Below are 25,440 nucleotides of genomic sequence, written 5' to 3'. Positions count from 1 at the left end.
AGGGGGAATTTAGCATGGCCAATCCAACTACCCTGCACATCTCTGGGTTGTGGGGGGCGAGACCCACGCTGACACAGGGAGAATATGCAAACTCCACACGGACAGTGACTCGGGGGCCGGATCAAACCCAGGTCCTCAGCAGTGAGGCAGCAGTGCTAACCACTGCGCCACCGTGCCGCCCTAAAGAGTGAATGTTGATAAACAATTCAACAGTGGAGAATGTCAGAGCAGGTCCTGTCCTGTCCCCAATTATTATCTATGCTCAGGCAATATCTAACTGGCATCAGTGGACAGAAATTAGGAACAGCGACTATTGTTGAATTTTCCTTAATTTGGTGACATTGAGGGAAACTTTAGGATCGCATTTCCATCCCAGCTGTTTCAGCATCGGCGATTGAGACTCATTAGGGGAGCTTAACTGCAGACACCACTAAATAACAAATATTTAATTGTTCATTTTAAATCTGAGATAGATTTTTGTTAAGCAAAGATATTAAGGGATATGGGCCAAAGGCAGATATATGGAGTTAGATCACACAGTAGCCATGATCTCATTGAATGGCATACAGGCACGAGAGGCTGTATGGCCTACTCCTGTTCCTATGTTCCCAGAATGGAATTCATGCACAAGACAGGGCAACTCCACTGGTTCATTGCACTGAACATTGACACTACTCCAGTCCTCGAGAAATTAAACAATTTCAAGGCAGATATTACAGAACTTGGTAAGAAAGACATGATGCAGAAGCCCGTCTACTTGTACGGGCAGGACAAACAAGAGAGTGCCAAATTTCAAACAGTCACAACAATTAATATTATGATTGGTTGACATGTCTACTCTGACTAGCCAAAGAGTTGCATGGAGAAGTTAACTCAGATTGGCTAAGGAGTTGCCATGGAGAAAGTAACGGGGGCACTAAATTCCCCTAAGCTGTGTGATTGTTTGAAATTTGACACTCTTGCGTTTTTCCTGATGAGTGGAAGATTAAAAGTTTTGGCAACATGTCTCTCCTTTCAGCAAAACATTGCTACTTTCACAGGCATTTTCACAAGGAAACCTGTTTGAATACAATATAAAACAGCAAAAAATGTTGATAAATCATTTATAAAAACAATGATTTAAAAGGAGATATATAATATAAAAAGGAAGGATTTGGTGGGATAAACTTCAGCAGGAAGTGTACATATAAAATGCATTTTAATCTTTGTGTCATCATGCACAATTCAGTGGGGGGAAGTTGGATGTGTTTTCCTGTCCATTTCGCATTATGTGCATTGAAATATAAGCAAAGCAACAGCAATTGCTGCATTTAGATCAGTGAGCAGCTGTTTGACAAGAAAGGCAGTAATAATCAAGTATTTGAGGCTCAACTTCAAAAGACTATTAAAGCTGCGATCTTGCCATTCACTGCCAAAATAAAAAGCAGTAAGGCATCTTAATGCACGACAAGCCTATCTAGCAGGCAAAGTCACCCAGCGACTTCTGCATAAGATTGGGCTAATTATAACATTTTGCAACATGCAGCATCAGCAACAGAAGGAACTAAAGTGTGGTCAGAAGCGTGGATTCAAAGTGAACCAAAAAGCAACCCGAAAACTTAAAAGGTCATCGCACAGGTGCTCTCCATGGGGTAAGAGTGATTGGCGGGGTGGCTGGGGGGGGGGGGGGGGGGGGGGGGATTCTTACCACATTTTGAAAGTCTGCCAGTCAGCAGCTGCATACAGTGAGAAGTTGCTGGATTACAGGAGGAGAAAGGTACATGTTTCTTTACTGCATAAACCAATAATCCAAGACACGAAGATGTAGACAAATAAGTCACACTAGGTCATGAGTAAAATGTTATTCTTTTAAGTAAAAAAGAACTCCCAAGATATTGCCTTGCGGACATGGCTCCATTTGAACTGTATCTGTTGAATGGCAGATCTTCTTAGATTTAAATTATTAATTCTTCCTAAGGATGGTGGTTGCAAAAAGGATGATGGGATTACAAAATCCAGTGAATACCGAAATGGAGAGAATGAGGAGGAGTGAAAATGGGTTTTGAGAGAAGCTGAAAGATGATAGACTGGTCGCGCACACAGATGTCATGAGGCTATAGGGTCGGCATTAAACAAGGATGGAAAACAACGGCAGTGGAGGAATTAGAATATTCCAATTAAACACTGTTAATGTTACCCAGGATTCCAGAGGGAAATCGAGCTTGCGTAGCATGAGGCAGATACGTTCAAGTAAGCTACGGTTTGACTCTAGTTTCCACTTAGAAGCAATGTCCAACACTATCTGTAACGATTTTCTCAGAACGCCCAAATGGAATTGTATACAAAGATTTTGTAGACCTCAAATACATTTTACAAAATCAGATGGTAAAAAGCAATATTACTTTGTCAGTCATTCAATCTTGTTTGTCGTTTTTTCTTTCTTATTTTCAAAGCAGAAGGTACAATTAGGAAATAAATCCTTACAGATTTCCACAGAAAGGAAAAAACAGAAAGAGGCCTAAAAACATCTCCGAATGAACCTGAACTGAATAATTGCTTTGAACCATCAAGGGTTAATTAGGCGCAAGCAAAGTGTGACCTTGGCTGATCAAGTTCCCAGCAGAGGAAAAATATGATTTGCTCCTGGATTAACGGGAACGTTCGGATTTCCAGTTTGGAGAGCTGCCCACACAATATTAGCCTTGCAGAGTGACCAGAAACAGCGGCAATGATGTCCACGGGATTTTGTTGTAATAAAAACAAATTTGCACCCTCTTTCATCTGCAGAAGCTTTTGTTTGAAATTTATTCCCCAAAAATAAGGGGCAAGATTTTATGGCCACTTTGCGCCTGCAAAGCAGCACGTCGCTGCGCAGATTGGCTGATAAAAGTTGGGAGACACCGCTCCCGGGATTTACTCGGCTCGCAATGACTCGCGAGATCTAACGCGATCTTGTGGTGATGTAAATCCCATCCGTTGTGCGCGTGGTCACTTTTTAGCAAATCTGCATATTACAGCGAGACAGCTGGTCTCACTTTAATGCGCACATTCTTGAGTTACCAGAGGTGAGGGGTCAATCTTCTTTGCTTCGAAGACCGTGGGTAAGTGCTGTTCAGTGCTGGTCTCCAGAATGGGGACCAGATGGAATGGCACTGGTGGGGGTCTCCCAAAGGATAGGAGACCCCCAGGTGCATGCCCTTTGGTCAGGAGGGAATCCTGGCACTGCTGGTGCCACCCAGGCACTGCCAACCTGGCACCCTGCCAGTGAGACCTGGGTGCCAGCCTGGCACTGCCAAGGTGGCACCGCCAGCTGGTATGGGCTCTTCCAGGGTGCCAGGTTGGCACTGTGGGTGTGATTGTGCCGGGCGGGGGTGTCCTGTAGGGGGTGTGTGAGATAGGGGGGTGCAATCTGCCCATCGTGTGTTGGAGTCTGGGAGGGTTGGGAGTTGCTTCGGGAGCCTTGGAGATCAGGGCGCCTTTTACAAATGACATATCAATCTCTCACTACACTGATGGGTTCCAGTGGGGGGAGCTCCTCAGTATACAAAATGGGTTTATCTGCAGCCTCGGCCACACATTCTCCGCTGAGGACCCTTATCAGACACGAGTCATGTTTTCTAGCCTTGTGTTTCTCGGCTCTGTGAGCGCTTCCTTTGGGACTTTGTTCCCATTTAGTAAAATTGTGCCCAAGGAGTGTGTTCAAACTGATATAATTGCATATAGGTAAAACGTAAAGTCGCCACAGTCCCTGATGACCATAGACTGCTTTGCCCTTTGAGGAGGAGAGCTGACTGGTGGTTGAGAAGGCGGGGCCTTAATGAATAACCTCAGCCAGTATGGGAATCAAACCTGCGCTGCTGACCTCGCTCTGCATCACGAACCAGCTGTCTAGCCAACTGAGCTAAACCGGCTTTTTGTACAACGTGTACAAAAGGTTCCAGTTGGCTGACATGTAAATCATTCCTTAAAGTGGCAACTTGACAATCCCACCATAAGCATTTAAAAACCTCAGTGCTTTTGGACATACATTATTTCAGAATGTCATCACGACAACCATCTATTTCTGTTAACCTACTTGGTTCAATGTTGGATGTAGCTACATAATTAAAGAATTGCTGAATATGGTTTAAATAGAGCAGGTCATCAAGGGTTTGTGGAATTCCTGAAATCTCGCCTCATTCTCCCAATTTGTGGATTGTTTCTACTTTCAGTTTTTTTCACTTTTCTCATAGACTTTCTACAAATTCATTCATGGAAATTCGCTCCAGCATTCAATCTTTCAAACCTGAGGATAATTTACCACGTGCTTTAATACAATTGGGTATTAGGTGAAATCCAGGAGCAAATCCGATTTTTATTGCTTTTGATCTATTTGAAGTTTACAAAACCTTTGTCTCAAACTTCGGGACCCAACTTCATAGCAAAGCGTTTTCCTCTCACTAGATGTGACTCTGCAATTCACAGTTTCTAACTGGGGGTTCTGAGTGAACTGACTGGCGTGCGACAGTGATGAAATCAAATCCAGACAAAGGGAATTAACCAATGCTAGGTAAAATATTCTAATCATGAAGAGTTCTGAAAACCAAACAAAAAATTCTGATGAAAACCAAACTTTTCATTTCCTCGCTATTACAAGGAGGTTAAAAACAGGTTTAATAGGGTGGGAAGCAACATTAAAATTGGAAGCTTTCCAAATTACATGGAACGGCTTGACATGTTGCATGCTATTAGGTAAATAGTGCAGGCATATAAGATGGCATCTATTTAGCACATTATTCATTTTGAGAGAAAACGTAATATTTACCAGACAACTGTTGCACGGAAGGCTGGTCATGTGTGCTTAACAACTGGACCTGAATTGTTTCCACCACTCTCTTAAACCGACGACTTGGACCTATTATTTGGAGCAGAGAATTAAAAGGATTAAACTCTGTATTGTTATTACATGCATAGCTTGGTTACTTACACAAACACAGAATATCATTTATATAGGGCATAATTTATTTTTTTTATTAAGCCTGACACTTTCTGAATCTCACACACTTACCATAATTATTATCCCAATTAATTTAATCTATATTTCACCAAGATTCCTACAACCCAGTGATGAAAATGAGTTTCTGATTGGATGTGATCATCGGTGCAACTTCTCAATCTCTCCAGGGAAGAGTGTTTGCTCTTCTAACAAAATAAATAATGTCGCAAATGCCATCTTGCTTGTTTGGATTACTGTGCTTCACCGCTCCTGAAGACGTTAAATACTGAGGAGACTTTTCTCCTTCCCAGAGCAGCCTGCCCACTTCCCTGTTCTTCAGCTCTGAGTCTACAGGGTGTGTGCCAGCAGGTTGACCTTGACAGAAATCTTTGGATCCTCATTGTCTTCAGGTGATGTCCCAGAGGACTGGAGAATAGCCAATGCTGTTCCTTTGTTTAAGAGGGGTACCAAGGATAATCCAGGGAACTACAGGCCGGTGAGCCTTACATCAGTGGTGGGGAAATTACTGGAGAGAATTTTTCGAGACAGGATCTACTCCAATTTTGAAACAAGTGCACGTATTAGCGAAAGGCAGCACGATTTTGTGAAGGGGAGGGCGTGTCTCACTAACCTGAGTTTTTCGAGGAGGTCACAAAGATGATTGATGCAGGTAGGGCAGTGGACGTTGTCGATATGGACTTCAGTAAGGCCTTTGACAAGGTCTCTCATGCCAGACTGGTACAAAAGGTGAAGTAACACGGGATCAGAGGTGAGCTGACAAGATGGACGCAGAACTGGCTAGGTCATAGAAGGCAGAGAGTAGCAATGGAAGGGTTCTTTTCTGATTGGAGGGCTGTGACAAGTGGTGTTCCACAGGGATCAGTGCTGGACCTTTGCTGTTCGTAATACATATAAATGATTTGGAAGAAAATGTAACTGGTCTGATTAGTAAGTTTGCAGACGACACAAAGGTAGGTGGAATTGCGGATAGCGATGAGGACTGTCAGAGGATACAGCAGGATTTAGATCGTTTGGAGACTTGGGCGGAGAGATGGCAGATGGAGTTTAATCCGGACAAATGTGAGGTAATGCCATGTTGCAGCTGTATAGAAACTTAGTTGGGTCACACTTGGAGTATAGTGTTCAATTCTGGTCGCCATACTACCAGAAGGATGTGGAGGCTTTAGAGAGGGTGCAGAAGAGATTTACCAGGATGTTGCCTGCTTTGGACGGCATTAGCTATGAGGAGAGGTTGAATAAACTTGGTTTGTTCTCACTGGAACGCAGGAGGTTGAGGGGCGACCTGATAGAGGTCTACAAAATTATGAGAGGCATATACAGAGTGGATAGTCAGAGACTTTTCCCTGGGTAGACGGGTCAATTACTAGGGGGCATAGGTTTAAAGTGCGAGACGCAAGGTTCAGAGGAGATGTACAAGGCAGGTTTTTTTACACAGAGGGTATTGGGTGCCTGGAACTCGCTGCCGGAGGAGGTGATGGAAGTAGGGACGATAGTGACATTTAAGGGGCATCTTGACAAATACATGAATAGGATGGGAATGGAGGGATACGGATCCAGGAAGTGTAGAAGATTTTAGTTTAGACGGGCAACATGGCCATGCAGGCTTGAAGGGCCGAAGGGCCTGTTCCTGTGCTGTACTTTTCTTTGTTCTTTGTCATTTGGGTATGCGGAACATTAAAGTCAAGCCCATTCCTGACCTCACCCAATGTACATACAAACAAGCATACTTTCCAAGTGGGCCACAGAGCAGAAACAAGACCTCAGCCACCATGGAGCCTTCCTCCATCAGAGACGCAGAGATTGCTGGTTGTGGCCATAATGTTGCCACGTGGAAAACAATTAACTGTACAGAGAGAATCAAACCCAGGATCTTCTGGCTTGTGAGCCCCAGCTCAAGAGACTTTACAAAAATACTATAAATATAACTTTTCTAAAAGGGAAGAGAATTTTAAGAGTGGCTGGAAGACAATTACGGATTGATAGCATTGCTCTGTAGAGAGGTTCCTCTACATGGCACAAAACAGGGTCTTAGCAGCTGAATAACGTGAGTTCAATCTTGACCATCACTTTAAATCCAATTTAATTCACTGGGTACTGCTTTCCAGCTCTCTCACCGGCCCTGCAGGTCACAGCACTTCATAGTAACCGATCATTCTGTCTGGCACACAGGAAGTGAGAATGTTGGAACCAGTTGAGCATATCTTATCTTGCCAACGATAGTGCCATAGAGATAGAGTTATGGAGAGGTTAGAGTGCATACTGTCCCACCTTCCAAGCAGAAAAGAGAATGATGGAATTTGAGGCAGCAATGGTGATTTAACGGGAGGAAAACAGAAACATGTCGTTCGGAATCTGAGTGAACAGTAACTGCGCATTACAATTGTAATGATATGTACACATATAGATAACTAAAGGGTTAATTATAACATCTAGCTGTGACACTACCACTAGAGGGCACCACTAGGTCCTACAATAAGTATCAGCTCCCAGAGGATCTTGGTCTCTTTCAAACCAGAAGTTACTAGACAGCAGCAGTGTATGAGAGATAGATCACAGCATGGTTAGCATGTGTAGTTTTGAAACAGTTAATACATTAATATTTAATTACTTGATTACTAGTGATAGTTCTGTAGAGTGTTGAACTCAATTATAATTAATCATTAATTAATAAATTAGTTTGCTTTAAGCTGAAGACTCGTGGTTTCTTCAGGATCACACCATCAGATCTTCTGGCTCCAGCAGTGCCAACATACAGCAACTAGTAACGATACATATTACTGAACCCAGTAACATAACAACAATCAATGATGGTAAAACTAATTTCTTTGAGACAAATATAACTGCTTCTTCATGAAGCAAGTTCTTACCGTATTTTACGGAGTTAACACAAGACCTCGCCCATTCTTCAGCCCCCACCCCACATGCCACACGTTGATTCTTAACTGTCTGTGATAGAGGGGTGGTGGGAAGAACGCCACAGTTCTGGGCCTCTCCTGAAAGTGTTCGTAGATGGTTCCAGAAACAGTTCCTTAACTTTTCCTCACTTTGTTCTTCAGGGAAAGAACCTCGCTTCTAACTGTAAGCTCTGTCTATAACCTCTTGATAACTTTTAACAAGTTTTCATGGGTGTGATTTTAATCCTTTGTCCCCAATGGAAACCTGAGTGGTGGGCAGTTCAAATCACCCTGGTCACTTACCCGCCCCGCATCTGCTGGGGAACTGACATGCCGCTGCTTTAACCAACCGCCACTGAGGAGCTGGCCTCTGTGAAAATGGCAATGCATTTTCCTCCAAGCCAACCATGGGAGGGATCTTCAAATCCTGTTTCAAGTTGCTGCATTCTGCTCCTTGTGGTCAGGGCACACATTGCACAGAGACTACGTGACAGTTTCAGATTCATCACCAGTTTAACACCACTAAAGATGTAAGCTCAGAGCCCAAAGGCCTTATTTTAAATGTGAGGAAGTGGATTGGGAATCCAGAAGAGTCCTACAAACGTCAATAACCAATCACGGGAACCCGTCTGGGGCTACGTAACAGCCTATTCCGTACATTTGCCTGCTCTCGGTGGGCAGTATCTGGGTTACATTAATTTTCCACCGCTTCCCACTCAGAACTAATGTTAAATCAACCAGCAGCATGTAAATGAAACCTGGGAATTAAAATACTCTGGATCTTTTCATTTTTGCAGAACGTAAATTCTCAAAACAGTGTGTAGGGACTGATGAAACATCAGCAAATGCCTCATCACCTGACAAGCACAAATTATGAGTGCACTGGGATGCTACACCCCAAGGTACTGATTCATGAGGTAAATATAAAGTATTTTGTAAATTATTTCTCTGCATTAGCCCAAAATTAAGATACAATGACATTAATTGCTTGATGAGTCCTTGAGCACAGAAATGTGTTGCTGCTGAGATGTTGCTTCCTCCTTCCTGAGAGTGAATTGGTGCCTCTTTATTGAAAGGCTGTCAGATACTCGAAGTTATCATCTCTGGACTCTTCCATTGTGCAGCAAATGTGATTTCATAATTTCCTGGCTTCACCAATCAAATCAAGTCATTGGGCGAGATCTAATGAAAACAAAAGTCTGTTCTGGGAGGGATTTCTTTGGGCCTCAGTGGGGAATGCCCCACAAAGGCCCCACTCAGTCACATTTCCTTCACTGAGGAGCTCGGCTCGTCAGTGCAGGAAGAGTTCGGGGTGCCATTTTTAAATGGTGTTCTGATCTCTCGACCCCGGGACACGACCCCCGGCCGCACCCAACTCACCTGTTGGGGAGTCCTCAAGCTCCTCTCATGCAGACAGAGCACCCCAGGCCTGATCCCCAGCATGGACAAAATGCCACCTGGGCACTTTGACACTGCCAAGCTGGCACCCGGGCAGTGCCCCTGCCAGCCCGGCAATGCCACTGGGGCACCCTGATAGTGCCATGCTGGCACATGGGTGGCACTGCCAGGGTGCCCAAGTGGCACTGCCCTGGTGCCAGGCTGGCAGTGCCGTAGTGCCCAGTGGCATTGGCAGTGCCAACATACCACGCTGCCCAGAGGCCAACCACCTGGGGGCCTCTGATCATCTGTGAACCCCCTCCAAGTGCCATTCTGCTCGGTCCCCATTTGTGGCGAGGAGTGCTAAACGGTGCCTGGCTGGGTCTCCTTGGCGAGGCCGGTAGATCCCGGCCGCTGGTTAGATCTGGCGTCAGCATAGTTCAGTGAGCAGTAAAGTTCTTGTTAGATCTGGCAAGGCGCAATGACTGTCAGAAATCCTTGAAGAGGTGTCTGGCGGGACCTACTGGTCACATCCTGTCCCAATTCCGGCGAGATGTGACTGACAAATGTGCCCGTTGTCTGGGTATAGCGAAAGCAAGTGTCCCATTTAATACAGTCAAGTAAGTTTTCTGTAGGGCAGCACGGTGGCACAGTGGTTAGCATTGCTGCCTACGGCGCTGAGGACCCGGGTTCGAATCCCGGCCCTGGGTCACTGTCCGTGTGGAGCTTGCACATTCTCCCCGTGTCTGCGTGGATTTCACCCCCACAACCCAAAAGATGTGCAGAGTAGGTGGATTGGCCACGCTAAATTGCCCCTTAATTGGAAAAAATAATTGGGTACTCTAAATTTTAAAAAAAGTAAGTTTTCTGTTGCAAATAGTCGTTAAAAGGCAACATTTTAAAAACCATTTTGTACAGGAACTCTTGACTTCAAGTTCAGAAGCACTGAAAGGGGAGTTGAATTTGTGCAAAAAGGAAATCAAATATAGTTGAAATTGTTGACGCCCTGTGGCTGACATGCCAGGGGTATAGCTACATCTAAAATGAGACATACACAGAGGTAACAAACAAGTGCCATCATTTTCACAATCAGTTGATTTTGAATGGTTCTAGATAATATGCAGCACTTCATCAAGATTGAAGAAAATCGAAAACCTGCATCACTGCCATTTAACAAGTATTGCAATTGGCCCAATTAATTAATAAATGTTATGCCTTGTGACACAAACTGTGAAGCATGTTAAACTCCAATCCAATCAGGAACAGGTACTGACTTCACAAGAAGTTGATAACAGACTGATACTTTACTGATTGGAAACATCAAGCAGCCTCCTATCAAACTCATCCAGTTCCCTACCAAACTCATCTAGTCCCCTACCAAACCCATCCAGTCCCTACCAAACCCATCCAGTCCCCTACCAAACCCATCCAGTCCCCTACCAAACCCATCCAGTCCCCTACCCAAACCCATCCAGTCCATCACCAAACTCATCCAGTCCCCTACCAAACCCATCCTGTCCCCTACCAAACCCATCCAGTCCCCTACCAAACCCATCCAGTCCATCACCTAACTCATCCAGTCCCCTACCAAACCCATCCAGTCCCCTACCAAACCCATCCAGTCCCTACCAAACCCATCCAGTCCCCTACCAAACCCATCCAGTCCCCTACCAAACCCATCCAGTCCCCTACCCAAACCCATCCAGTCCATCACCAAACTCATCCAGTCCCCTACCCAAACCCATCCAGTCCCCTACCAAACTCATCCAGTCCCCTACCAAACTCATCCAGTCCCCTACCAAACCCATCCAGTCCCCTACCAAACCCATCCAGTCCCCTACCAAACCCATCCAGTCCCCTACCAAACTCATCCAGTCCCCTACCAAACCCATCCAGTCCCCTACCAAACCATCCAGTCACCTACCAAACCCATCCAGTCCCCTACCAAACCCATCCAGTCCATCACCAAACTCATCCAGTCCCCTACCAAACTCATTCAGTCACCTACCAAACCCATCCAGTCCCCTACCAAACCCATCCAGTCCCCTACCAAACTCATCCAGTCCCCTACCAAACCCATCCAGTCCCCTACCAAACTCATCCAGTCCCCTACCAAACCCATCCAGTCACCTACCAAACCCATCCAGTCCCCTACCAAACTCATCCAGTCCCCTACCAAACCCATCCAGTCCCCGACCAAAACCATCCAGTCCCCTACCAAACTCATCCAGTCCCCTACCAAACACATCCATTCCCCTACCAAACCCATCCAGTCCCCTACCAAACCCATCCAGTCCCCTAGCAAACTCATCCAGTCCCCTACCAAACCCATCCAGTCCATCACCAAACTCATCCAGTCCCCTACCAAACCCATCCAGTCCATCACCAAACTCATCCAGTCCCCTACCAAACCCATCCAGTCAATCACCAAACTCATCCAGTCCCCTACCAAACCAATCCAGTGCCCTACCAAACTCATCCAGTCCCCTACCAAACCCATCCAATCCCCTACCCAACTCATCCAGTCCCCTACCAAACTCATCCAGTCCCCTACCAAACCCAACCAGTCCCCTACCAAACCCATCCAGTCCCCTACCAAAACCATCCAGTCCCCTACCAAAACCATCCAGTCCCCTACCAAACAGGCTGGTTTAGCTCACTCGGCTAAATCGCTGGCTTTTAAAGCAGACCAAGCCGGCCAGCAGCACGGTTCGATTCCCGTACCAGCCTCCCCGGACAGGCGCCGGAATGTGGCGACTAGGGGCTTTTCACAGTAACTTCATTGAAGCCTACTCGTAACAATAAGCGATTTTCATTTTCATTTCATTTCCAGTCTCCTACCAAAATCATCCAGTCTCCTACCAAACCCACCCAGTCCCCTATCAAACTCATCCAGCCTCCTATCAAACTCACCCAATCCCCTAGCAAATTTATCTAGTCCCCTACCAAACCCATTCAGTCCCCGACCAAACTCATCCAGGCCCCGACCAAACTCATCCAGTCCCCTACCAAACCCATTCAGTCCATCACCAAACTCATCCAGTCCCCTACCAAAATCATCCAGTCCCCTATCAAACTCATCCAGTTCCCTACCAAACTCATCCAGTCCATCACCAAACCCATTCAGTCCCCGACCAAACTCATCCAGTCCCCTAGCAAACTCATCCAGTCCCCTATCAAACTCATCCAGTCCCCTACCAAACTCATCCAGTCCCCTACCAAAACCATCCAGTCCCCTATCAAACCCATCCAGTCCCCTATCAAACTCATCCAGTCCCCTACCAAACCCATCCAGTCCCCTAGCAAACTCATCCAGTCCCCTACCAAACTCATCCAGTCCCCTACCAAACTCATCCAGTCCCCTATCAAACTCATCCAGTCCATCACCAAACTCATCCAGTCGCCTACCAAAACCATCCAGTCCCCTATCAAACTCATCCAGTCCCCTACCAAACCCATCCAGTCCATCACCAAACTCATCCAGTCCCCTACCAAACCCATCCAGTCCCCTACCAAACTCATCCAGTCCCCTACCAAACCCATCCAGTCCCCTAGCAAACTCATCCAGTCCCCTACCAAACTCATCCAGTCCCCTACCAAACTCATTCAGTCCCCTACCAAACTCATCCAGTCCATCACCAAACCCATTCAGTCCCCGACCAAACCCATCCAGTCCCCTACCAAACTCATCCAGTCCCCTACCAAACTCATCCAGTCCCCTACCAAACTCATCCAGTCCCCTACCAAACCCATCCAGTCCCCTACCAAACCCATCCAGTCCCCTACCAAACCCATCCAGTCCCCTACCAAACTCATCCAGTCCCCTACCAAACCCATCCAGTCACCTACCAAACCCATTAAGTCCCTGACAAAACTCATCCAGTCCCCGACCAAACTCATCCAGTCCCCTACCAAAATCTTCCAGTCCCCTACCAAAATCTTCCAGTTCCCTATCAAACACATCCAGCCCCTACCAAAACCATCCAGTCCCCTATCAAACTCATCCAGTCCCCTACCAAAACCATCCAGTCCCCTATCAAACTCATCCATCCCCTATAAACACATCCAGTCCCCTATCAAAATATTCCAGTCCCCTACCAAACTCATCCAGTCCCCTACCAAACCCATCCAGTCCCCTACCAAACTCATCCAGTCCCCTACCAAACTCATCCAGTCCCCTACCAAACCCATCCAGTCCCCTACCAAACTCATCCAGTCCCCTACCAAACCCATCCAGTCCCCTACCAAACCCATCCAGTCCCCTACCAAACTCATCCAGTCCCCTACCAAACCCATCCAGTCCCCTACCAAACCCATCCAGTCCATCACCAAACTCATCCAGTCCCCTACCAAACCCATCCAGTCCCCTACCAAACCCATCCAGTCCCCTATCAAACTCATCCAGTCCCCTACCAAACTCATCCCGTCACCAAGCAAACTCATCCAGTCCCCTACCAAACTCATCCAGTCCCCTACCAAACTCATCCAGTCGCCTACCAAACCTATCCAGTCCCCTTCCAAACCCATCCAGTCCCCTACCAAACCCATCCAGTCACCAAGCAAACTCATCCAGTCCCCTACCAAACCCATCCAGTCCCCTACCAAACCCATCCAGTCCCCTACCAAACTCATCCAGTCCCCTACCAACCCATCCAGTCCCCTACCAAACCCATCCAGTACCCTACCAAACCCATCCAGTCCCCTACCAAACTCATCCAGTCACCAAGCAAACTCATCCAGTCCCCTACCAAACTCATCCAGTCCCCTACCAAACTCATCCAGTTGCCTACCAAACCCATCCAGTCCCCTACCAAACCCATCCAGTCCCCTACCAAACTCATCCAGTCCCCTACCCAACTCATCTAGTCCATCACCAAACTCATCCAGTCCCCTTCCAAACTCATCCAGTCCCCTTCCAAACTCATCCAGTCCCCTACCAAACCCATCCAGTCCCCTACCAAACCCACCCAGTCCCCTACCAAACCCATCCAGTCCCCTATCAAACTCATCCAGTCCCCTACCAAACCCACCCAGTCCCCTACCAAACCCATCCAGTCCCCTACCAAACCCATCCAGTCCCCTACCAAACCCATCCAGTCCCCTACCAAACTCATCCAGTCCCCTACCAAACCCATCCAGTCCCCTACCAAACCCATCCAGTCCCCTACCAAACTCATCCAGTCCCCTACCAAACCCATCCAGTCCCCTACCAAGCCCATCCAGTCCATCACCAAACTCATCCAGTCCCCTACCAAACCCATCCAGTCCCCTACCAAACTCATCCAGTACCCTACCAAACCCATTCAGTCCCCTATCAAACTCATCCAGTCCCCTACCAAACCCATCCAGTCCCCTATCAAACTCATCCAGTCCCCTTCCAAACCCATCCAGTCCATCACCAAACTCATTCAGTCCCCTACCAAACTCATCAAGTCCACCATCAAAGCACGAAGACAGCTGTTGATTTGCAACTATTTTGACTTTGACCTACCTGTCTTGTCCATTTTCCTTTTCATTCTTTCCTTTGCATTAAATTTTACATTTCTCTGGAACTTTTCACAAGTGGCACACTTAGAGATTTCATTTGGATGCCTCCCATCATCCAGATTTAGCCTTGAGCAAGCAATTCCCAGTTTATGAAGTTCTACAAGGTTATGCCGTCAACAGTCAGATGGGGTAGGAGATACCAGGAGAAAGCTCTGGTGCAAATCTGTACACATTTGCTCAGTCAACTCAGTCAACAATACAGACAGGGGCGGCACAGTGGCACCCTCACTGCTGCCTCACGGCGCCGGGGATCCGGGTTCGATACCGGCCCCGGGTGACTGTCCATGTTCAGTTTCCACATTATCCCCATGTCTGCTGGGTCTCACCCCCACAACCCAAAGATGTGCAGGGTAGGTGGAGTGGCCACGCTAAATTGCCCCTAAATTGAAAAAAAGGAATTGGGTACTCTAAATTTATAAACGAAAAAATGTAAACATTACAGACATGTAAATCGAAGTTAGTGAAAATTTAATTGTCATTAATTACTCACAAGTCATATAAATAATACAACCTCAGTTGTTACTTTCCTTCACTTCCTACGAGCGGAGAAAGTCACTGTGATTATAATGTATATTTTTCTAACTGGAGGCATGACATATCTCCCTAATTGATACTCATCTTAACTTCATCAAACCTACATGTCTCTGACTGTATCTGCCAAGGTTTGTGTCAGTTTTATGATCAATTGACTTTTGCTTTCAACAGGTTCATATCTTTTGCCTCCCTGCCTTTTTTCATGGTGTTTGGCGACATTGAGATTAATTGGCGTGTTGATACAGTTTATTTATTTTTGCTCGCTCATCACTTGCAAATATGAGAAATTTTGGCTGCCGACATTTTATTAATCTCTGCGGAAGCAAGGTTCATCCAAACTATTCATTGTAGTGTCCACCAACATTGAAGACAAGGGCACCACATGAGAGAACTTGCCCATCTTCACATACTCAATTCCAGCTTTGCAGATACACTAACATTAAAGTAAAGGACTAATACCTACAACATTAATGTTCCTGCACAAAACTAAACTTACAAAAATATTCGAACCGAAGATTCTCCAAACAGCACTTTAATACATTTTCCGAAATGAAATGGTAATGGAATAAGAACATTAAAAATTCCCATGGTTGAAAACAGTTAACCTGGACTGGATTCTCCGACCCCCCGGTGGGGGCGGCGTGAATCCCGTCCCCTCCCGAAGTCTCTGGCACCAGAGATTCGGCGGGGGCAGGAATCGCACCGCGCCTGTCGGCGGGGCCCCCCCTGGCGATTCTCCGGCCCACGATGAGCCGAAGTCCCGCCGGCGGGAATCCCGGTCTCGCCGGCGGGAATCAAACCACCCCGGAGGTGCCCCCACGGACGCCTGGCCCACGGTTGGGGCCCACCGATCGGCGGGCGGGCCTGTGCCGTGGGGCACTCTTTTCCTTCCGCGTTGGCCATAGCCTTCACGATGGCGAACGGGGAAGTGACCCCCTCCCCTGCGCCTGCGCGGGGATGACGTCAGCAGCCACTGACGCTCCGGCGCATGCGTGGACTTCCGCCGGCCGGCGAAGTCCCTTCGGCCCCGGCTGGCATGATGCTAAAGGCCTTTCCCGCTGGCCGGCGAGGCGGCAACCACTGAGGCACGGGCCTAGCCCCTCAAGGTTAAGGCTTGGCCCCTAAAGGTGCGGAGAAATCTGTGCCTTTGGGGCGGCCCGCGCCGGAGTGGTTCACGCCACTCCGTCCCGCCGGGACCCCCCGCGGGTAGGGGAGAATCCCGGCCCCTTTCAGTGACAATTCTGTACCTTATCTTTTTCAACAAATCACTGATCCCAACTGTTTAAAACTGTCAATAAGCTCTGGTTGATGGGAAAATGTTTTTTTTAAATTGCAATTGACTAAAAAGCAATATCTCTTCAAATTTGGCCACACGCAACTAATTTTATTTTTCAGCTACTAATGCTAAACAAATTAAACTGAATTTGCATTTCAAATCAAGCTCAACTTGATTCAGATTGTCGTAAGATCCAACATTATGTGAGCAATTAAAGAGATATGAGAGTGCACTTATCGAGCACTCATAAAAACTGCATAAGACTCACATGTGATACTGTCAGAGTAGACTTAAGGCCACCATTTCGCCAGCCCCCCATTTATCTTGTTTATAATTAAACTTGTTGCATGAAAAGATTAGAAAATTCTGCTTTAAGTGAAAAATGAAACACCAAATTTTTAGCAGCAAGAGAATTCAACTCCGCGCTTAAACTGTGGGGTTCTCTCAATGCTGTTGCCTGCTACCCAAGTTTTCTTTCTGAGCTCGCTTGAATTTAATATGCATATCCCCACCTGCTTCTGTGACAGCAATAACACGCTAAACCCCTGATCATCTAAAGGGGCACACAGCATACAACATTACACAGAAGTGAAACATTATGCTCAAGTTGCAGTGATAATCAGTACACGTGCAAGAGGTCCTTCTCATTTCCCCTCCTGCTATTAATAAGGCTGCTCCTGCCTCCCGTTGCCTTTGTCGCTACTGTTACCTGACAGCAGTGTGAAGGTGACTGAATAAATTCCATTCTCCTTCCGTGCCTCATTGCCTTCTGTGTAAGTGATGTCCACCTGGAATTTAACTGGCTTCTGGAACACAGCTGGGCCCCCAGTGGATTTGTACTCTGCCCGGAAACTTGTCTGAGACATGACACTGTGACTTAGGCTGGGAATCTGAAATTCAGAGAAAGAATACACCATCCATTAATGATAGCGAAATGGGGATGAATTCCTTTAAGTAACATTCTTTCATGCAAAGAAGAACCAGGCATTTCAGACAATGACACAGTCTATTTCCTTTTCAGAATCTTTTAAATAAATTAATCCCTTTCCTCTGGCTACTGTGGTAAATGGGAGTTTTACACAAAGTTCTCCCACTATTTTCATAGCACCACAGAAGTTTACAGAAAAGGAGACTTTCCTGGTTTTCGTGTTTGTGAAAGCTCTTTGCTACAGCTATACAGAACTGGCCTTCTCTTTTTCAATAGCCTGCATCTTCCTATGCTTCAAACACTTCCCAATTCTCTCCCAACATGGTTTATACCTCAAACACTTTGTGCGAAGAGGCATTACATTCTTTCACAATCTCGGCGCAAGGAAAATTCTCATGGCCGTTCTCCTCATTCTCTTTAATCACTTCACAATGATGACCCCTGGTCTCTAATTCCCCAAATCGTCATCATTCTGTCAAACCTGTTCAGAACTCTAAAACATGCAATTACATTTCTTCCTCGTTTTCTGCGCTCCTGTAGATGTAGCTCAAGTCTTTCCTCAATATAATACTTTTCCACACCAGCAGCATCCTACATTCTACATTCTAAATATTTGATGGTTTAAACGTTCTGTCTATACGGAAAGATTTAAAACTGTACACATCATAATTCAACTATCTGTTTGCTTCTCTGCTAACCAACTTGCTAACCATGCTGTTCCAGTTCTTGGAACAAATCTTCTGAAAGATTATATACACCTCATCATGAAGTATATTTAAGAATCCAGTTTGTCATTTCTTAAAAAAAAACTCTGTAGATTTGTAAATTTGTCAGACACATTTTACCACTTCCACAAAAGCAAAATACTGGAAATCTGAGATAAAAAAACCCAGAAAATGCTGGAAATACTCCTCTGGCAGATTCTGTGGAGAGAGAAAGAGCGTTAATGGGTGCGATTTTGCCACCACATTGCTCCCGGTGTAGATCCCGTTGTGCCGGGAGCATCGTGGGAGAGGCCCATATCGGGCTTTGTGCCAGGCACGAAACCGCGCATGAGTCACCCGACCCACGCCGCCCAGCGACGCCTGGATCATGCCCTCACTGGGTGTAATCCAGCCCATCATAGTCTGAGGCTCATTTAAATATGCGCAGCCTATTTGAGGTTTCATTATCCCGACGTCCGGGAATCACCGGCGAAGCCTCAACCGGGTATCGATTACTATCGGGGCCAGGTTGGCACTGCCAGGGAGCTGGAGGCACTGCCTCAAGCTGGCAGTGCTGGGTGCCAGGTTGGAACTGCCAAAGGCCTGAGGGGGTCCATGACCATGAGACGGGAGGTGAAGAGGTTATGTAGGGTGGAGGTTGAGGAGGAGTATGAAGAAGGGGTATCATCAAGGTTGGAGGGGTGAAGGGGAGGTCGTTAAAGGGGGGGGGGGCAGTCTTGAAAGTGAGGGGACCCTTAGAGACCCCATAGTGCTCAATTGAGGGGGTGTAATGCCCATGTCTGCAGGGGATGGCATTGTCCGTGGGTGGGGGATGTGGGGGACTCAAGCTCGGGCACGGGCTCGCGCACCTTTCAAATTGGCACCCTGATCTCTGATGAGCCGGTCTTGTCTGCGAGTTCAGCGGGAGTGGAAAGCGGCTTTCCATATTCTCTCTTCCTGCCCAATATGATGCCCGATGGTGTCAGGGCTGGAGAACCCACCCTTGCTGTCTGCCGGGGGTGCGCATGGCGATTGGCGTCTCTCCGATGTCTGCCACCATGTTGCGCAGCTGGCAGCCTCTGTACCGCAGCACAAGGGTTCAAGATAAAAATGTGCATTTCAGAAGCCACACCAAAACCAGAGCAATCAATTGTGCTGACGTTCCGGGCTTTCAAATATTAAACCGTCCTCTTCTGTCACCATAGCAAAGCTGGTGCAAATGCCTGAAAATACCCCAGCCCAAAAGCAGGCTAGGATTTTGCAGAATGCTGCTCAGTCACAGCAGTAAACTAAAACAATACTAAAATAAGACAGCTGAATACATCTAGACATACCGTTTGCTCTTGCCTATCTACTTCAATGACACCAACAAATTTTGGAGGGATATGTTAAGGTATATGTTGAATGATTTGGGATTTTCAGTTTCTATTCAGATTATTCATTTAAGTGAGGTCAAATGCAAAATGCCCCATCAGTTTTCACATTTATCTGGAATAATGTGACCTCCAGAGCCATGAAGCTCCCATCTTTCATTTCATTTCAATAGTCCTTTCCATCAGGCTAGTTCCAGCTCACACTCCTTCATTGCTTTCTGCTTTGTCGATCCCAGCGATGGGAGCTAACTGGAGCATTATATATTATCGGCTGCAGTGGACTGAAAGTAAAATGGGCTGTGTCAGATATTGATGTATGCTTGCTGTTCCAATCCTCAGAAAAAGAAAGATCACCGGACTTAACCTGTGAAACGACGGATCATTTTAAAAGGGTGCAACCTTTTGTATTTGAAAAGTCTTCAAATTGTGAGCTTTCAGACAGAGGGCGGGATTCTCCGTCCTGCTGAACCGGTTTTCTGGTGCGGCACGCCCTCGCCGGCAGCAGGATTCTCCGTCCCGCCAGCCCGCCAATGGGGTTTCCCATTGTGGGGCAGCCCCACGCCGTCGGGAAATCCCTGGGCGTGGGTGCGCTGCTGGTGTAAAGAGAATCCCGACAGCAGAGAATCAGCCTAGAGAATAAAGGGGGCGATTCTCCGAGCCCCACGCCGGGCTGCAGAATCGCCGCAACTGCGCTACGGCGCCGGATTCTCCGAGGTGCGGAGAATCGGCGCCATTTGCGCCGGTGTGTTTGACGCAGCGCCGGCCATGGGCTGCTAGATTCTCCAGCCCGGATGGGCCGAGCGGCCGCGCGGATATGATAGAGTCCCGCTGGCGCCGTTCACCCCTGGTCGCTGCTGGCGGGAACTCTGCGGGAATGGTCGGGGGGCGACCTGTGGGGGGGGGGGGGGACTCTCCGTCCCTCGTGGGGGGGAGCCTCCAATGGGGTCTGGCCCGCTATCGGGGCCCACCGATCGGCCAGCCAGCCCCTCCCCCCCGGGCTTATATTCCTGAGCGGCCAACCCCTGAACACCAACGCTATGTTGAGTTGGGGCTGGCATGCATACGAAGTCCCCTGGGCATGCGCGGGTTGGCGCGGCGCCCATTTGGCACCGGGAAGGGAGGCTGGAGCGTGAACCGCTCCAGCGCCGTGCTGGCCCACTGTGGGGGCCAGAATCGGTTGTCCCCGTGCCTGTTTCGCGCCGTTGTGACCCATTGACCAGCCGGCGAAACAGAGACTCCCGCCGGCGTGCTGAACCAGATATCTGACGCGGCAGGACGGAGAATCCAGCCCAAGAAGTCAGAAACCCGCCAGCGTATAATCATAGCGCAATTCTCCCAATGGCGGGTCGTACTCCGATTGGCTGGTGGTGTGAACGGTATTTGCATTCATTTGCATCTCATGAAATCCCACCAGAATTCCATTACCTCTTCCAACATAGCCTCACGGCGTTGGGAAATTACACCAGTCTGAAACCCAATTGATAAAGAGTGCCATGCACAAGGTGGTCCTTCATTCAGAAGAGCCTCCGAGGTGAGTGGAAGAACTTTCTGCCACAGAGCTGCGCCGCTACGGATCCTCTGTTCACCACTCTGCTGGGGTAGACCGGATCCTGCCCCTTATCTCCATGCTGAGCTGGACTTCATGGACAGCACTGTACTGCTGGACACATGGACCCTCCTGTGTCACCGACTCGGAACAGTGCTGCACCTGGGGTTGGGGAGTACAGGGGTCTCCTTACCTCTGCTGCCACACACCAGTATCTATCTGGACAGCACTGTGCTGTGGGATTCATGTAGCCGCTGCAACAAAGGTCGAAGTGTTGGTGGGGAGGGGGACGGGAGGAGGGAAAGGGGGGAGAACGGAACCAGGGCTGTGCAAGGAAGGGGGTGTGCAAGATAAAGAACTGGGAGGGCAATGTGGAAGGAGGGCTGTGGTAAGGAAAAGGGGAAGAGCGAGGCCTCACAATAGCTGGCAGAGGGACATGGAGGTAGATGAGGAGCAATGTAAGACTGAGGGAAGACCAGCGGGAGGGAAGCTGGACCCCGGCAAGGTTTCACGGCATGCAGAGAAACAAGGGGGGAGTAAAGGGGCTGGATTATCCGATTTGCAGACTAAGTGCTGACGCCGCCGTGGGAACAGTGGTGTTTTACGATAGGAAAAAACGGCGCAAATGCTGCCCCGACACTCCCCCTGTTGGGGAGCTGGCAGTAGTGCAGCATAAAGTCCCCGGCTTCACCTGCGGATATGGCCTGAGAATTGCCGGGTCCGTTGCTGCGCATGCGCAAGTAGCGGTCTTGTGACTCCATTTTCTGAGAGCCCAAAAAGTGATCCATTCTGAGATCTTCCCATCCAGTTATCAACTGGGATCATAACTGGGATAGCGTATGTTTAATTGGAGGCGATGCTTGCAGACTGCAGATTATGGAGTGGGTGCGCGCAATGTAGCACATTCCGGACAGTTCACAAGAACACTAAACAGGTTGGGCTGCAGTGCTTTGTGTAGGTTACTGTTGTCCATTGTCTTCCTTGGAAGTAAGAACTATGTCAAGGCTTGCGTTTAAGTTCAGAGGTTGGCAGACAGAGTTAAAGATTGCAGACAGGATTCAGAGATTGCAGACAGAAAGGAGTCACAGATGACAGGCAGTACAGGGGCTATGTGTACTTCATAGTCTGAAGGCAGCGAGAGAAGACAGTACAGAAGAGTAGCAGAAATGCAGCAGGGACAAAACTGTAAGCCTGATCCACCCAGCTGCAGGAAGGGGCAAGGGCTGTGTGCTTCAAAGGAAAAATGCACAGCCTGTCCCTGCAGTCAACGGCCCTGGGTGTGACGGGCTCTGTATTAGGCTGCAGAGACTATGCGATAGTCACAGGGGGCATCTGTAACCACTAGAAAGGGAACACATAACACAGGGTGGGGTATATGAAGTTCTCATATTGGGGGGACCCCTGTAAGTTCACACAGCCTCCGGATGAGGTGGATACAAGTCCACATGGGACATGGGCGTCTCGCAGGTGATGGGCTCAGCGGGAATGTGTCAATGACAGGATCTAGTATAAGTGGTGGAGTGTCCTCATGAGGATCTCTTGCTCAGGACAAAAGCACCCTCAGCAGCTTGTGCTGCTGGAGTGGGTGCAGGCACAGTCAAGGGGGAATATGAACAGCCTGCACACCCTCGGAATGTCCTGAGACGAGGCCCTCGGGGTGTCCGGCTGATATGCATCCTCCCTGTGGGTGCCAGAGGGATGAAGCATGGCTCCTCCAGGAGATTGGGCTTCTGGAGGGAGGTCAAAGTGCCTCGTCCCCATGTTGCCTACATCCAGGTTGCGCGGCACCAGCCGGAAGCGGCCGCCGCGCGCATGTGCGGACCCGCGGAGAGCAGTGCAAGGCCACGTACAGCAGTCGGAGCAGCGCGGAGCACTCTGACGCCCTGCTGCCCCCCCCCCCCCCCGGTGGGCTACAGAATCGCTGGGCCAAGAGGCCCGTTGATGCTGGCGTGAACACTTGGGTGCCCACGCCGGCGTGTCAACATTTTGCCGCGTTTTTAGAGAATTCCGGCCAGGGGGCATCAGATGCTTTTAGGTGGCTGCACAGTGGAGCTTGCAAAAAGGATGCTGTGACCGTGAGAACTGCAGGTCATTGCCAACATTTCTGGCACACTTTCGAATGGGTGGCAGGCTTCAAAATCTACTGCATGATTTCTTCAAATGACGTAACTGCAGTTATGAGGCAGATAACTAGGATGGAGAGATACTTGATCATTTTGTTAAGTATTGCACCGGACTTCCTAATTTGGAATAACTCAATCAAGCCTCTGGGTGGAATCTTCTAGGTCCACCAGCAGCTGGAAGCTTGGCAGGAGGGGGCAGCTAACTTGGCGGGAGGTCAAATATCAGTTTCCTGGCATCAGGATGAGCTTTAGCAATCAAGTTCTGGGACTTTGAAGGTGGATTGAGCTTCCCAATTAACATGTGTCGGAAAGCCCTTTTGCATGTAATAGCACCTCATGTATACTCATTAAAAGGCTAGCTCGCAGGAATTAAGTGCCCCCACCAAATCAAATTCCCCACCCCGTGAGAGATAAGCACTTTTGCAACTGCACCTGTTGAGATAGGCTTCTTCTTCCATGATTAACCTTGAGCTGCCGCTATACATTGTCCCCTTTGCGGAATGTCTGTAAATGGCAGCCTACGTTGCTCTGGGTAGTGGTAGTGCAATGTGTAGAGGATGACCACGGAAAAGAGGAAGGGTGAGCAGGGAAGGCTGGAGCAGCGGCTGGGCTAAGATGGAAGAATGGTGCAGGCTAAATATGGTGCCCGAACCTTTGGCCCCAAGCGGTAACAGCAGAAATGGTGCTTACCTACATGGCCACCTCGGGAGAATCAGCGACCTCCTCGTGGATAAATATTTGATGAGCTGAACAATTCATGATCAGTACGTGTTCAGCCATCCCATACCCCCCCCCCCCCCCCCCCCCCCTCCAACCCCAAGCAGAAGTCATACCCACTTGGCCACTTCCTCACCCACCACCGAACGTAAACTCTGGAACGGAAGATTCCGGCATCAGAGCGAGTTAATTCTGCACATTAACGTTCAGTTAACATAAGAAGTTTTTGTTTGCAGGTGTTTATAATGAAACAGCTACTTCCGCCATTTTGTCTCCTTCGCAATCTCTGCTTCATATTTTATCTTCTCTGTTTAGATAATCTTCTCCTGAACATCTGGGAAAATTGCTCTGGACTGAGTCTTAAGATGTAGAGCAGTTTAGAAAAACACACTGGGCTTATTCTTCGACTGTGTGTGCCGCAAGATCGCCACAGACGGGACGGGAGACGGGGACCATGTAAAGGTCCATTGACCGCGGGGGGGGCGAAATTCCAGTTTCGGGGCAGGTGTGGCCAGAGAAATCCCCCCCCCCCGTCTTGAAGAAGACAGCCAGACATCTCAGCTCTTCTTCAGAATGGCATAAAGTAACATGGGTGAAGGGACTGTGCAGCCTCCTCTAACAGTGATCGCACTCCCAGCATAATATCCCAACACCTTGAGGGCTCAAATAGTCTGGGCAACTAATTCACAATTTGCCTGATGGATATATAATCATCGGAGAAAGGTTCCTTTCATATTGAGACATTAAATATTGCAGATGATATGAGAATCTTCAGCTGAATTATGCAGCTCATTTATTTGTGTGTCCATTCTGATCAAACTTGTAGAAGAGAAAATACCCTAAGGTGAAATATTAACAGGAGCCAAATGATAAATTTCAGCCAGCTGTCATGTGAATTTACATCAGTCTCCCCAGTCTGCTGCTTTTTAAAAGTAATTCTGAATTGTTAATATTGCAGACTGCGATTTCAATCTGAAGCTATGATGACAGTGATGCCGATATAAAGGCGCTTCGTCAGGACCAATCTCCCAGTGCAGCCACTTTCAGGTTTAAAAGAAGAAGAAGAGAAAATGTTGGAAACACATCCATCGTAACTTGGCCGACATCTAAACACGGGCCGCTATTCTCTGATCCGGATTCGCCGCGCCATCGCTGCCAGCGGGAAGAATTTGGCGCTCCATTCACTGCAGCGGGTCCAGAGAATCCCGTTGGCGTGAATGGACAGGGAATTCTAGCCAAGAAAGGAAGGCTAATGCTCTTGGCCTGAGCTGACAGCCTGGGCCGTCAAAATATTAACGGACATTTTTCCTTTAAGATAGTGAGCGACCTGCACATTTTTCAGCATTTGTACTAACATTGCTGAAATTTGGGCTAAGTTTAATTTATTAAAAATTATTAATTGTTTTGTTTTTTAGAAAACAGAGGTATTTGAAAGTAAAAAACGGC

At 47.9% G+C, this 25,440-nt stretch overlaps 1 protein-coding gene across 8 annotated transcripts in view; it reads right to left on the bottom strand.

Moving 5' to 3' along the window:
* The window catches only part of LOC119971908 (serine/threonine-protein kinase BRSK2), a 1,145,911-nt gene that overhangs the window by 80,804 nt on the left and 1,039,667 nt on the right, over positions 1-25,440 (bottom strand). For 6 of the 8 annotated variants that reach the window (XM_038808215.1, XM_038808217.1, XM_038808213.1 and 3 more), the window contains 3 exons: positions 17,313-17,493; positions 4,784-4,873; positions 1,688-1,735 (listed from right to left, as the gene is read on the bottom strand). In XM_038808215.1, coding sequence (XP_038664143.1) covers positions 1,688-1,735; positions 4,784-4,873; positions 17,313-17,493 — 319 coding nt within the window. The remainder of the gene's footprint in view (positions 1-1,687; positions 1,736-4,783; positions 4,874-17,312; positions 17,494-25,440) is intronic. The other 2 variants (XM_038808214.1, XM_038808216.1) reach the window with 1 other exon arrangement.

The sequence above is a fragment of the Scyliorhinus canicula genome, chromosome 9 (assembly GCF_902713615.1).
Source record: "Scyliorhinus canicula chromosome 9, sScyCan1.1, whole genome shotgun sequence".
NCBI lineage: Eukaryota > Metazoa > Chordata > Chondrichthyes > Carcharhiniformes > Scyliorhinidae > Scyliorhinus > Scyliorhinus canicula.
The sequence above is the reverse complement of the archived record's forward strand: the minus strand, read 5'-3'. Positions and strand labels throughout refer to the sequence as shown.